The sequence below is a fragment of the Trichechus manatus genome, unplaced genomic scaffold (genome assembly GCF_000243295.1).
Source record: "Trichechus manatus latirostris isolate Lorelei unplaced genomic scaffold, TriManLat1.0 scaffold00063, whole genome shotgun sequence".
Lineage (NCBI taxonomy): Eukaryota > Metazoa > Chordata > Mammalia > Sirenia > Trichechidae > Trichechus > Trichechus manatus.
In genome coordinates, this window is record NW_004443999.1 from 12,793,752 (window position 1) to 12,807,003 (window position 13,252).

General features: G+C 38.1%; 1 protein-coding gene across 1 annotated transcript in view; it reads left to right on the forward strand.

The window, feature by feature from the left end:
* PHLPP1 (PH domain and leucine rich repeat protein phosphatase 1) overlaps positions 1-13,252 on the forward strand; it is a 221,752-nt gene that overhangs the window by 188,077 nt on the left and 20,423 nt on the right. The window contains exons 12-13 of the mRNA XM_012556372.2: positions 2,519-2,681; positions 10,167-10,297. Coding sequence (XP_012411826.1) covers positions 2,519-2,681; positions 10,167-10,297 — 294 coding nt within the window. The remainder of the gene's footprint in view (positions 1-2,518; positions 2,682-10,166; positions 10,298-13,252) is intronic.

Consider the following 13,252-nt stretch of genomic DNA (forward strand, 5'->3'; position numbering starts at 1 on the left):
CTAATATGAATGTATCCAGAGACCCACTAGAATATTCTTATGATTTTAAAGTAATGTTATTTAGTGGGTATATTTTTCTTTTGTTTCTTTTTAAGCATCAAATTAATTTTTAAAAATTAACCTAATATGGCATGTGGGAATCAGAATGTAAACTAGGAACTTGAAGATTCTTTATTACCTACCAGCTTTTGTATTCATGCACATAGTATGAAAAATAGTGGTGGCATATGCAACCATGGAAACTGTGGCATTGCAAATAACGCATGACTTGAGATTATATTTTTAATTCTATTTTAATTTTCATTTCTAGTTTTTGGTAATAGTGGCATTGTATGTAGCTTTGAGTGAATCTGCACACTGAGTCCGTCATGAAGGGTTTACTCTGCTTCCATTTCATTGGCATTTATCCACTTCACAAGTTAGAACTTAGCACACACACCCACTCATCAAAGCAAACACTAACCCCTCTGGTATTATGCTGGTAACTGCAACTCACAGTTGGGGCCAAATGAAAGTACTGGCACAGCCTCCCTCTGCTGTCATGAGGATTGCTGGTTTGTTTAAGCCCTTGCTAAAGCAGGAAGGCTCCGATACACATTTACTTAAAGTATTGCTCTGGGTTTTGTCATATATTTTTTTTTAATTTTTTTCCTCATTTGATGTTAATGGTTAAACTATTTTTTGTTTACTTCCTGTGTCCTTTTACTGTGTGATAGGGAGGTACTGTTTTTGGAAGAAAACATGGTAATCACATAACAGTAATGTATTAGGAAAGGTTCATCGTCCTGTTTCATAATGGTGAACATCTAATCCTTTAGGTGAAATGACCATCCACTCTGGCTCTGAGGCTCTTCCCCCTGGTGACCCATGCCTGTTGTAATTACCCTAATGCAGAGAAGTTTCATATGCACCTGGTAGAAATCCATCTTGCTATAATTTCCAGCTCCCTTCAGAGGGTTATGATGTGGCAGAGCAGTTCCCGTATAAGACCCTGAGCTCCTGAAGGGTTACTTGTCTCCTTGAACCTCATGTCTCGCCCAGGGTCTGGCCATGGTAGACATTCAGCAGATGGTCACTGAACTAAAGAATCTACTGCAGCGATCAAGTCATTTTTTAACCACCTTTCTATGTTGAAGGTTATAAACTTCTTTAACTTTTCCTCCTTGAGCTAATTTCTCTAATTCTAACCATTTTTTTATGCCTCATTACCCTTTGGTTTCTCTGTATTTCTTTCAAAATATGATGGTAACATATTCAAGTGATATTCTTACAATATCATAGATGGATTGCTTCAGTCTGTGTATGTAATGTTGTTGGTAGTATGTCCTGCTACTATGTTGGCTATTGGTTGTACTAAAAGATCTGATTTCAAAAGATAAAACCTTAGTTCTTCTTGTATCTTAGGCACATACTTATTTTCAAGATGAGCAAATAAGATAACCTTTATATTTGGGAGTTGACAGAAAGAAAAGTAATAATAAAGGGTTTGTTTTTTTTTTGTTTGTTTGTTTTGTTTTTGGTTTTGCTAACTAAAGGTGTATTGCCACAAATGAAACCAAAACAAGAAGAAAAAGATACTAATAGCCATAAATTAAGTGACCCAGATTATGAGTTTGAGTTACACTCACTGGGAATCCTGTACTTCTTGGAGTCCAGTATTCCCAGTTGCAGAACGAGGATCAGAGGAGTGATGGATGCTATGATAGTGCTTGTAGAGGTGGAGGGGCTATTTTTTCTCCAAACTTAAAAAGAATGCAAGACACCCTAACTCTGACATTTTTCTTAATTTGGTTCCTCAAATTATTGCATGATACGTTAACATTGAACAATAAAAGACATTATTAAGTGAAAATGTTAAATTACATGAGAACATGTTATTAAGTTAAGGTGGGAGAGACTCCTTCTTTGTAGATGCTTGAGATTCTTTGGGGCCACTGTCAGAAAGCCAACAGATGGTCTACCACCTCATTATCATGAATGATATCAGAGGAATTTTGGAAGTGGGCTTTTGGGAGACAGCATATCTTAGTATGAGCGGTAGCCGTATTGTAGCCATATTCTCCCCCTACATCCCTGTTGAGTTTTCAGTGCCAATACAAAGAAGTCAGACTATCAACTTAGCTCTTGGTTAACACTGGCTTTTGACCCAGTTGAGTAGGATTTTCATTGGAGTTCAGACTAAGCTACATAGCAAAGTGATTGTTGCCGGGGTAACTTAATTTACAGGCAGATTTTTATGAGGAAAAGAACATGCATTTTCCTTCTTGTTGCCAATTTGAAGAGCTGAGGTGAATAGTTTTTGTTTTGTAGTGGGAAAAGAGGTGTTAAAGTACTTCAGTACTCATAAACAGTAGTGAAAAAACTTTCTTTTAAACATGACTAACACAAGTGAATCTTTAAAGAATTGTTAACGTCATAGTAAATTCCCCCTTTCGATTCTGGTTATATATTATTTTCTTTTTAAATTGCCTTGTAATTATTTTATAATCCCCTCCCCCATGGATTTTCTTTTTTTTAGTAAAATGGCAAAACTAGAGGAACTTGAGGAAGTTGATATCAGTGGGAATAAACTGAAAGCCATCCCGACCACCATCATGAGCTGCAGGCGCATGCACACCGTGATCGCTCACTCCAATTGCATTGAAGTCTTTCCTGAGGTTATGCAGCTCCCAGAAATTAAGGTGTGTGTTTCAGTTCTACAAACTCCAAGTGTCAGGTCGGTAACGAGAGTTATTCTCCCCAGTTCATCAATTTAAGATGTTTGTGACCTTGTTGGGTGTACTTAGAATGAAAACTCTCGGTATTCCTTGCTCCATCCTTCCTAACCATTGGGTTACATCGTTGAGTCAGCAGAGAGGAAAGACACTGGACTGGGAGTTGGGAAAAGTGTATTCCTGGGCTCTGTCCCTAACTAGTTGTATGACATGAGGCCAGCCACATAACTACCTAATACCTCTTTCCCCCAACTGTATAATCATACTTGTCCTGCCTATTTCCAGGATGGGTTTGAGGCTCAAAGGATGAGTCAGAAGTGAAAGCAATTCGAAAAGTTAACAGTACCACCCCACCTTACCCCATCCTAACCCAACTGATTAAATAGCATATGCCACCACAGTACCCAATTAGTGATAATTCCCTATAGAGATCGGGTAGCATTTTGCCATCATTCATTCAACTTAATGCAATTGGCAAAACAGATATCATTATTCTCATTTGATAGGTGAAGAAACTGAGGCAGTCCCTCAAACTGGTTTGAATTTGCATGTCTAACAATTTCCCGGGCAATGCTAATGTTGCTGCTTAGGGACCAACTCTGAGAACCACTAGTAGAGCAGTGATTCTCAAAATTTAATATATATAAGAATCACCTGGGATCTTATTAAACTGTAGGTTCTGATTCAGTATATTTGGGGTGGAAATGCAACTTCTCTGCAGGGGTTTGAACTGGACCAAACCAGTTTGAAGCCCTGAACTGAGGTGCTGAAAATGAGGTAATTTGTGTAAATGAGGCAGCAAACTGGTGGCAGAGACAGTCTGTAGTTTCTGACTTTCAGCTCTGGAACCGACCTGCAGACTCTTGGTTCCAGTTCAGTAGAGTTAAAGCCATCTAACAGATGACTTTGTAATCTCAGTGTTGTATCTTTTTTGGTGGGGGGAGGGTACAAAAGCAAGAACTGATTTGTATATAGTACAGTTCATTTGCATCTTAGCATTTGTGATTATCATCAGTTTTATACTTCATAAAAAACAACTCAGTTGTTACAGACTCAGCATATTCTAATCTCCTAATAAGGAAATAACATAGTCATACTTAGCCATTCTTCACTTTTCAGGCACTTTCTGATATAGACTTTGTGTATCAGGTTAAGACATTATGTTGACATTTGAAGACACTTTAAATAGCATTGAAAATTTCTCACAACAAAAATTTTTCAACATTTATATGGTTAAAGTATGTGCAGGCCACTTTATAAGTGTGTGTATGTTGTGTGTATGCTTTATGCCATAAAATATTGTACCTCGAGCTTTAAGAGCACTATCATCTCATACATCACATTGGCATTTTAGAATGGATTTTATAAATTTAAAAGGAGCCCTGGTAGCACAGTGGTTAAGCGCTCAGCTACTAACCAGAAAGTCAGTAGTTCAAACCCACCAGCTGCTCCGCAGGAGAAAGATGTGGCAGTCTGCTTCTGTAAGGATTTACAACCTTGGAAGCCCTGTGGGGCAGTTCTACTCTGTCCTATAGGGTTGCTGTGAGTCAGAATCAGCTCGACGGCAACAGGCTCGGTTTTTTGATTATTAGAAACTTTCAGCGATGTTTCCCTTGTACTTTCTGTATCGTACCTTTTGTAGTGGTTAAGAGCATGGGCTGTGAAGAAAGACAGACCTAGAGGGGGATCTCAGCTCAAAACGCCTTACCTGCTCCATCTCCTGAGATGTCAAAAGGGAGAAGAGTACTACCTTTACAGTATTGTGAGAATGAATTGAAATAATACACATAAAGCATTTGAAATAGGAGTGGAACATAGTAAGAACGCCGTAAATGTTAGCCATTATTAATACAAGTCTGTCATATGGGTCAACTGTAATGTTGACTATGTGGAGCAACTATTTTGGCTGAAGCTCAGTAAAATCCAGGAAATGTATTATTCAGCAAATGTGTCTTTGCCTCCAGCGCAGGAAAGATGTTGACAGCTAAGCTTCCCCATGGGTCCTGAGCTGCCTAGTACTTGACTGAGCTGCTGTGCTGTGATCTCTTTTATGGGGGGTTGTGAAACTGGTAAAGAGCCCTGGTGGTGCAGTGTTTAAGTGCTCGGCTGCTAACTGGAAGGTTGGCGGTTCAAACTCACCTGCCACTCCACAAGAGAAACATGTGGCAGTCTGCTTCCGTGAAAATTACAGCCTTGGGAACCCTATGGAGCAGTTCTACTCTGTCATATAGGGTTGCTATGAATCAGAATCGACTTGACGGCAACGGGTTAGGTTTTTTTTTTGTTGCTGCTGTTAATCTGGTCTCTCTGTACCATGCAAGGTGCACCATGCACAAAGGAGAGTAACAGAGGCTCAAGGTTAACCTCCTGTTTGCTGGCCTTAGCTTTGTACCTATCCTTTAGTGCTATAGAACTCTTAATTGTAGGTTGGTTAGTTTGGGTTGTTTTTGAAGCATCCGATTTAAAATCTCATTGCTGTCCAGTTGATTCCAACTCATAACGACCCCATAGGACAGAGTGGAACTGCCGCATAGGATTTCCAACGCTGTAATCTTTATGGAAGTAGACTGCCACATCTTTATTCTGTGGAGCTGGCTGGTGGGTTTGAACCGCCAACCTTTCTGTTAGCAGCCAAATGCTTAACCTCTGTACCACCAGGGCCCCTTAGGTTTAAAATACAAATAAACATTTAAATTTTTCAGGTTTTGATTAGATTTTGTAAAATTTGAAACATGCTATATGAAAACTCCTTTTCTCCTAGATTCTTGTTTGGATTCCTGGATTCCAAAATCAGTGCCTTCTATTCCTGTTTCATTCCTTCTCCTGTTGTCATCTTTCTGTGCCCTGCTTTACAACTCCTTTTAAAATTGTACTTCTGGTGTTGACTTTCCAAATGATTCCCATCTTTTGTTCTGTGATTTTTTTTTTAATTACAGCTGTTATATCTTAGCAATAGACAGAGGTTTTCTTGTTGCCTTTTTGGGAGGTAGGAGGATGAACAATATCAAGTGCCCTAAATTTATGTACAAAGTATAAATTTTGCAGCCCTGGACAGATGATATTATTGAAAAAATGGTAGTTATATTATTTTAGAACTCTGAATTGATATTTTAGTGTTCTTTCATATGAGGACATTTTAAGTGGCCATGTAAGTATCCACATATGTTTAAACTATCCAAAAGAAAATTTCTGGCAAAAATATTTGTAATGTCTCATGATAAATATACACTTATGAAAATCTTCATTGTAAAATGTCCCTAAAGAATGTTCTAATGTAAAAAGGAAATAATTCCATTCCTAGGTTGAGCTATTCCAGCCTATATTAAAATTTTATTATTGAGTTAATGTAATTTAACCTCTGGGTTAGGTAAGATCATGGTGTACAGGTAGTCCCCGACTTACAATGTATTCAAGTTATGATGAACCACACTTAACGACTGTCTTTTTTTGGTGTGTGTACATCTTATCATTAGTAATATGTGCTACATACAATGTTGCAGTGTGTAATTTGCTAATGTTATCATTCTCAGATGTTCACTCAGAGATGTTCAGTGTTATGATTTACTGATCAAAACACTGCTGTATAGCAGGCTATGAAAACTGGAAAAAAAAAAAAAAGAGGTATTTGACTTATGTCAGAACCAACTTACGACAGAGTCATCGAAACAGAACCCTGTCATACGATGAAGACTAACGGTATTTAGCGAGCTAGTACTCTCCAAGCAGTCTTATCTTAAGACCGAAAAGGAAAGTGCTTACTCATAACTTTGTTACCAAAGCTTTAAAAACAACTGTTCAATTATTGTTTAAAAGGGAAGAGAAGTCTCCTCATTTAAATATGTATGCTAAAACATATTCCAAAAAAGCTTGAAAAATGAGACCATTATCCGTGCTCTCCTAAAACTGAGATTATATGTACTCTCTAATCTTGGATAACATTTAGATCTGTCCTTCCCTGTTAAAGTGACCATCACTCACTAATTTCCTTACTTGGACAGGGAAGTCATAAATAAGTTATCCGTAGAAAAAATGTATTTTTTCAGAATTTTCTGATGAGCCCAAATGGACCCAGAGTTACTTATGTTCCTTTGTATTATCATCTTCACCTTTGTTTAGCACTTTGAAATTAATCTTCCAAACCCTTGCCGCCATTCTTTTGTTCTTTGATGGATTATTGGAGAAGATTCAGATCCTTTTTTAAAATAGACAGACGTTCCTCTGGACACAGGTCAGCTCTCCATCATCCAGAGAGGAGAACAGGGTCCCAGCACTATCGTGTAAGCGGGACTTGGCTGGATGCAGCAACGTCCATGCTTAGGCAACTGATGGCTGATGGACCCGAGAAACAGAGTTTGCCATGGGTGTGACACTCAGGTCCCTTTCATCAGAGTCCTTTCACTAAACCAGACAGCAGTAATTACCAATTAGTGACTTATTTGAACCCTTTTTGAAGTGTGTTTTAAGCAGGTGAAATGAATGTGTGATAAATGTAGTGAATGAATTTTGTAATATGGGATTTATATGCCATTATTAGGAACTTCTTTGTCAAATTTTCATGTTTCTGTGGCTTCTTGATTCTGTTACTGGGTGAACAGCATCTTTTAAAATTCGCTTCAGAAGATTATTGTCATGTCTGTGCTAGGCTGCATAAACCACTTGAATAAGAGAATGAACTCATCTCTGGAGTCTGTATGTCTATAATTGAGAAATGGAGGATGAACTATTTTCAATATGCCATACTCTTGAGAACAATGGTTGCAGGAAGTTGAATATCACTTGGACTGAAGCCCTGTTTGTTGCTGCTGTTGCTACAGTTAGATGGAGAACAAGAGTGTCAGCTCAGTTACAAAGACACACAAAAGTAAACCCAGAAAACCAAGACCATTGACGTCAAGTCGATTCCAACTCATAGCGACCCTATAGCACAGAGTAGAACTGCCCCATGGGGTTTCCAAGGAGTGGCTGGTAGATTCAAACTGCCAACCTTTCGGTTAGCAGCCGAGTTCTTAACTATTGCGCCACCAGGGCTCGAAAGACACACAGCAAATGCGGAAATGGCTGGGTCAGAATGGATGGAAGAACAGTGATAAATTCCTTAGCAAGTAAGATGGTAAGTGTCAGTTGTGTGGAGTAGTTGACCTAGGAGACTTCAGAGGTATCTAAGCAACATTAATGTATATCCAAAAAACAGAAACTAGGAGCATCGTCATTATGGTCTTGGAATCTGGTTAAGTCATAATTATTTAGGAAACTTAGTTGGGGAGTTTGGTGTCATTTCCTGTCTGGGTCGGGGCTCTGGATGGCTGAGGAAGGAAGAAGCAGTGTCTGCCAGGAAGTGCCCATTTAAGCCACAGTGCTCCCTGTCCCACCAGGAACAGATTAGCAGAAATCTGGGAGTGCATATTCTCTCCAAATGGGTGTTATGAGGTAACCCCGATTAGTTGTTTTGCTTTGTGTTTTAAATTCTAGTTATAAAAAAAAAATAGTTCAACAAGTATAACTTCAGTCATGCCTTTTTTCAACAAAATATTGCATACATCTTAGGAAGAGGGTTATTCATATTACAGACAGACGACTGATCCTCTGGGAGCTCATGTGTATTAAGAGGTATCTCTTTAGAGATGCTCCCAACTTTTTGTAGTGAGGTTATAGTGCTCTCATAGCAAAAAGTAGTTGAAACGGCAATATAATTTTATCTCACTGCTACTGTTTGAGAACAAGGATATGAAATGGTTTATGTGAAAACATTTCACTGTTTGGAGTTGAGAATATGTTTCTTCAAAAATACAGCTTTTCATTTTACCCAGCCTACCCATCCCCTAAGAAGTCCTGGTGGCACAGTGGTTAAGCACTCAACTGCTAACTGAAAAGTCGATGGTTCAAACCCACCAGCCACTCCAAGGGAGAAAGATCTGGCAGTCTGCTTCTGTAAAGATTACAGCCTTGGAAACCCTATGGGGCAGTTCTCCTCTGTCCTATAGGGTCACTATGAGTTGAAATCGACTCAACGGCGATGGATTTGTTTTGTTTGTTGGGTTTATCCCTCCCCAGTTGATAATAGATTTTAATTCTTTAAGAGTTTTTCCAAATAAAAGGAAGATTTTTTTTTCACTTTTAAGATTCTAAATTTCTTAGAAACAATTTCCCTTTTCAGACCATCTTGAGATTTTTAATAGGCTCTTTTAGGCTTTTTTTTTTTTTTTTTTTTAAGTGTGTACTAATCCAAGCCATATAGTTGTTGAGTCTCTTCCACCCTATTCTAACGAATTGTGGGTTACCCACTCTCTTATCTGGAAAAGTTGCCAGTCACTCTGATTTTCTCTTGTGCCTGGTGACATACTCCACCCTGGCTCCCTGCTCTTCTCACAGAAGTGTAGCCTCACAGTTTGGGGCTTCCACTCAATTAAGCCTTTACACCATTTTTTCATAAAGAGGAGGTATTATTCCCATTTACAGATAATATATGATCTTTATTCTAATCAGTATGATGGCCCTTTTTGTGTTTATTTTCCAAGTCAGATAGGTAAGACCTGTTGGATAGTCTAGGTATTGGGTGCCTTGAGGGCAGGATTCATATTTGATTTATCCCTTTATTTCCTTCCCTCAGATGCCTGGTATATAGCAGGCAGGCCCATCTGCTATTCTGTCTTTTACCAATTTCTTATTCAGCTTCTTGTGAAGTATCTTCGAATTTTGAATGTTTGTTCCCTCCCTTTTCCTCATTTTACATGTTTTGTTGTTTGTTTGCTTGCTTTTTGTTTTGTTTGATGTTTTATCTATAGCTCTCATGGCCAAAACAGGTGCAGAGATTTTGTGAGAAATAAGAAAAAAATCCTATCCTTAGGATTTTTCAGTCAATGCTTACTTTTAAATGTAGAGATAAACTTAAAAGGACAAAATGGGAAGAATAAAAGACATGAATTTTCTTTGTTATTCAAAGAAAGTAAAAATTCTTACTGCATTTGGCAAAATCTGTTTTAATATTGATGGCAGAGTAGCAAACAAACTTTTTTTTTTAATTGTGCTGTAAGTGAAAGTTTACAATTCAAGTTAGTCTCTCATACAAAAATTTGTACATACATTGTTTTGTGACCCTAGCTGCTCTCCCTATACTGTGACAGCACACTCTTTCTTTCCATCCCAGATTTCCCATGTCCATTCAACCAGCTCCTGACCCTCTCTGCCTTCTCATCTCACCTCTGGACAGGAGCTGCCCATTAGTCTCATGTGTCTACTTGAGCTAAGAAGCACACTCTTCACAAGTATCATTTTATGTCCCATAGTCCAGTCTAATCATTGCCTGAAGAGTTGCAAACAGACTTCTTTTTCTACATTTGGCCAGTGTAGTGTGTTGAATGGTCCAACTGATTGCTCCTGCAAAGAATGGGAGTCTCGAATGGCCTGAACAACTTCTTCAGACCGTCTCTTTCTTGTGTCCACTTATTCCTTCAGTGCGTGGACCTGAGCTGTAATGAGCTAAGCGAAGTCACTTTACCAGAAAACCTGCCTCCAAAACTGCAAGAACTAGACCTGACTGGAAACCCCCGACTTGCCCTCGATCACAAAACCCTGGAACTGCTGAAGTAAGTATTGTTTTGGAAAGGGCTGTAGCCTGTCATTGGTCACTGGACAGTGGAATTTTTAACTTAGTAAAAACATTAAGCAGAAAATATGAAGCATCCGTTGACTTAGTGGCTGTATCTGCACACATTTGAAGTGATTTGAAAGTCTGTAGCTCACTAAAAAGGAGGGCAGAAAGGATTTCAAACAGTTAGACATTCACACGTCCTTTTGGAAGAGTTTTTGAGAAAGTACCCAGACAAAAAGAGAATGAGAATAAGAATCAATACAAAGAAGACAGGATAGAGGAGACGCAGTGGAGAGCTATGAACAACTAAGGCGTGAACTTAAATTTCTATAAGTATTGATAATATAGTGTGATGCCTAATGCCAGTGTTAAAAGAGGAATTTTGATGCATAATGTGGGGAAAATTAACAGCTTGGAACTGAAATCCAGGTTATTTTAATGAAACTGGGAGTGTAGGGTAGTTAGATACTGCTAAAGTTCTTTTTGTGTTTTAGGAAGAAGGGAGTTCATTGGTATTATTTCATTCTTAAAGTTGATAGAGAAGTATAAGTTGAAGTTTGCTGTTTAAAAGATGAAAGATACCCTCATTAGAAATGTTTATATGAATGTTTATCACAGGACTCTAAATTAATCTGTCAATAGAATTAAGTTATGTTCAACAATCGAACATTATTATACAGCCATTAAAAATGATGATGTAGAACTATACTTGCTGACTCGTAGGATCTCTGCAGTATGATGTTAAGTGAAAAGAAAGGTTACAAAGAAATTTGTGTAGTATAGTCCCACTTTTGCAAAAAAATTAACGCACATTGGGTATGTGTGCATGTGTGTGCATGTGTACACCTAGAAAGTGTCTAGAGGGATATATACCAGTGTTGAAATAGTGGTATTTTCTGGATAATAGGATTATGGGTGGTCTTTGTTTTCTTCTTTAAACTTTTCTGGATTTTGAGAAAGTTTTGCAGTGTGATTGTATCTTAAAGTTGACAGTTTTGGACATTGCCATGCATTTAGTCATTGTATATGCCACATATGCTTATACATTGTTGGCAAATGTGTTGCTGAAAATCATGTGCCATTATCTTAGAAATAACTGAAGAGTTGAATATTGTTAAATGATCCATTAATACTTCCATAGGCTTAGTGCAAATCAAAATTTGAAAAGCGTTTAAGGGGATTTCAGGATACGATTGGCCTAATCAGTGCCTATTTGTTGACATTTTAAGTACTTAATGAGAGAATAGATTTTGATATATAATTGAAGAATGCTGCCTAAGTAGAATGCAAAGGACTCTGTTCTGGGGAAGACAGAGGAGACCTGGATTCTCTCCATTATTCATTCCAGTATTTGAAACCTTGGCCTAGACCCCTCAGTCTCTTCAGACCTCAGTTTTCTCATCTACAAAGTGAGAAGGATTGCCTGCATAATCTCTAAAGTACTTTTCAGGGATAAGAGTACATAGATTATCAAAATAAGTTTCATCTTTTTACAGGTAACTTTGGAGTTGTTCTACAAATATGATATGAAATTTTTATGTTTCATTGTATCAAGATTATGGAACTAGCTATTTGGAGAAAAATAAAAGTTGATTTCTTATCTCACACAAAATAAATTGCAGATGAATTAAAGAGTTAAATGTATAAGATGAAATACTTTTTAGAAGTCAGAAGAAATCATAAAAGTATATTCACAAGCTAGAAAAGGACATTTTTAAGTCTAAAAGGGGGTGGGTGTCTTAGTCGTCTAGTGCTTCTGTAACAGAAATACCCCAAGTGGGTGACTTTAACAACAGAATTTTATTCTCTCACAGTCTAGTAGGCTAGAAGTCCAAATTCAGGGCGTCAGCACCAAGGGAAGGCTTTCTCTGTCGGCTCTGGAGGAGGGTCCTTCTCATCAATCTTTCCCTGGACTGGGAGCTTCTTGTACAGGGACCCTGCTCCAAAGGACACGCTCTGCTGCTGGCACTGCTTTCTTGGTGGTATGAGGTCTCCCCTCTCTTCCTTTTCCTTTTATCTCTTGTAAGATAAAATGTGGTGCAGGTCACACCCCAGGGAAACTCCCCTTACATTGTTTCAGGGATGTGACCTGAGCAAGGGTGTTACTTCCCACCCTAATTCTCTTTAACATAATTGAATCTTGCCTCATTAACCATGGGCAGAGATTAGGATTTACAACACATAGGAAAATGTTATCAATCACAAAATGGAGGACAACCACAAAATACTGGGAATCATGGCCTAACCAAGTTGACACGTATTTTTGGGGGGCAAAATTCAATCCATGATAGTGGGGGTCAAGAAAAAGAACCAATATGCTGACAGTGCTTTTATGTATGTTTATACATAAATATACTTTTTACACATAAAAGTTTAAAATGTCTGTTCCAAAAACTACTAAGAGTAAATCTAGAAGGCAAACTAGAAAGAAACATTAGCAACAAATGTGGAAAACAAAAACAGTAATATTCTTGTAAGTCAATAAGAAAAGTAGCACATATGTTTTAGTTATCTAGTGCTGCTATAACAGAAATACCACAAGTAAGTGGCTTTAACAAGCAGAAATTTATTTTCTTAGATTTTAAAAGGATAAAAGTCCACGTTCAGGGTGCCGGCTCTAGTGAAAGCCTTTCTCTGTCGGCTCTGGAGGAAGATGCTTGCCTCTTCTGAGCTTCTACTCCTGGACAGTCTTCATATGGCTTGGCATCTCTCTTCCCTCATCTCTACTACATAGCTTGCTTGTTTAATGCTTTTATATCTCAAAAGAGATTGACTCAAGATACACCCTAATCCTGCCTCATTAATATAACAAACATAACCCATTCACAAATGGGATTATAACCACAGACAGAGGTTAGGATTTTCAGCACTTTTTTTAGGGGGACACAATTCAGTCCATAACATTCCACCTTTTGACCCCTAAAAATTCATGTCCATGCCACACGTAAAA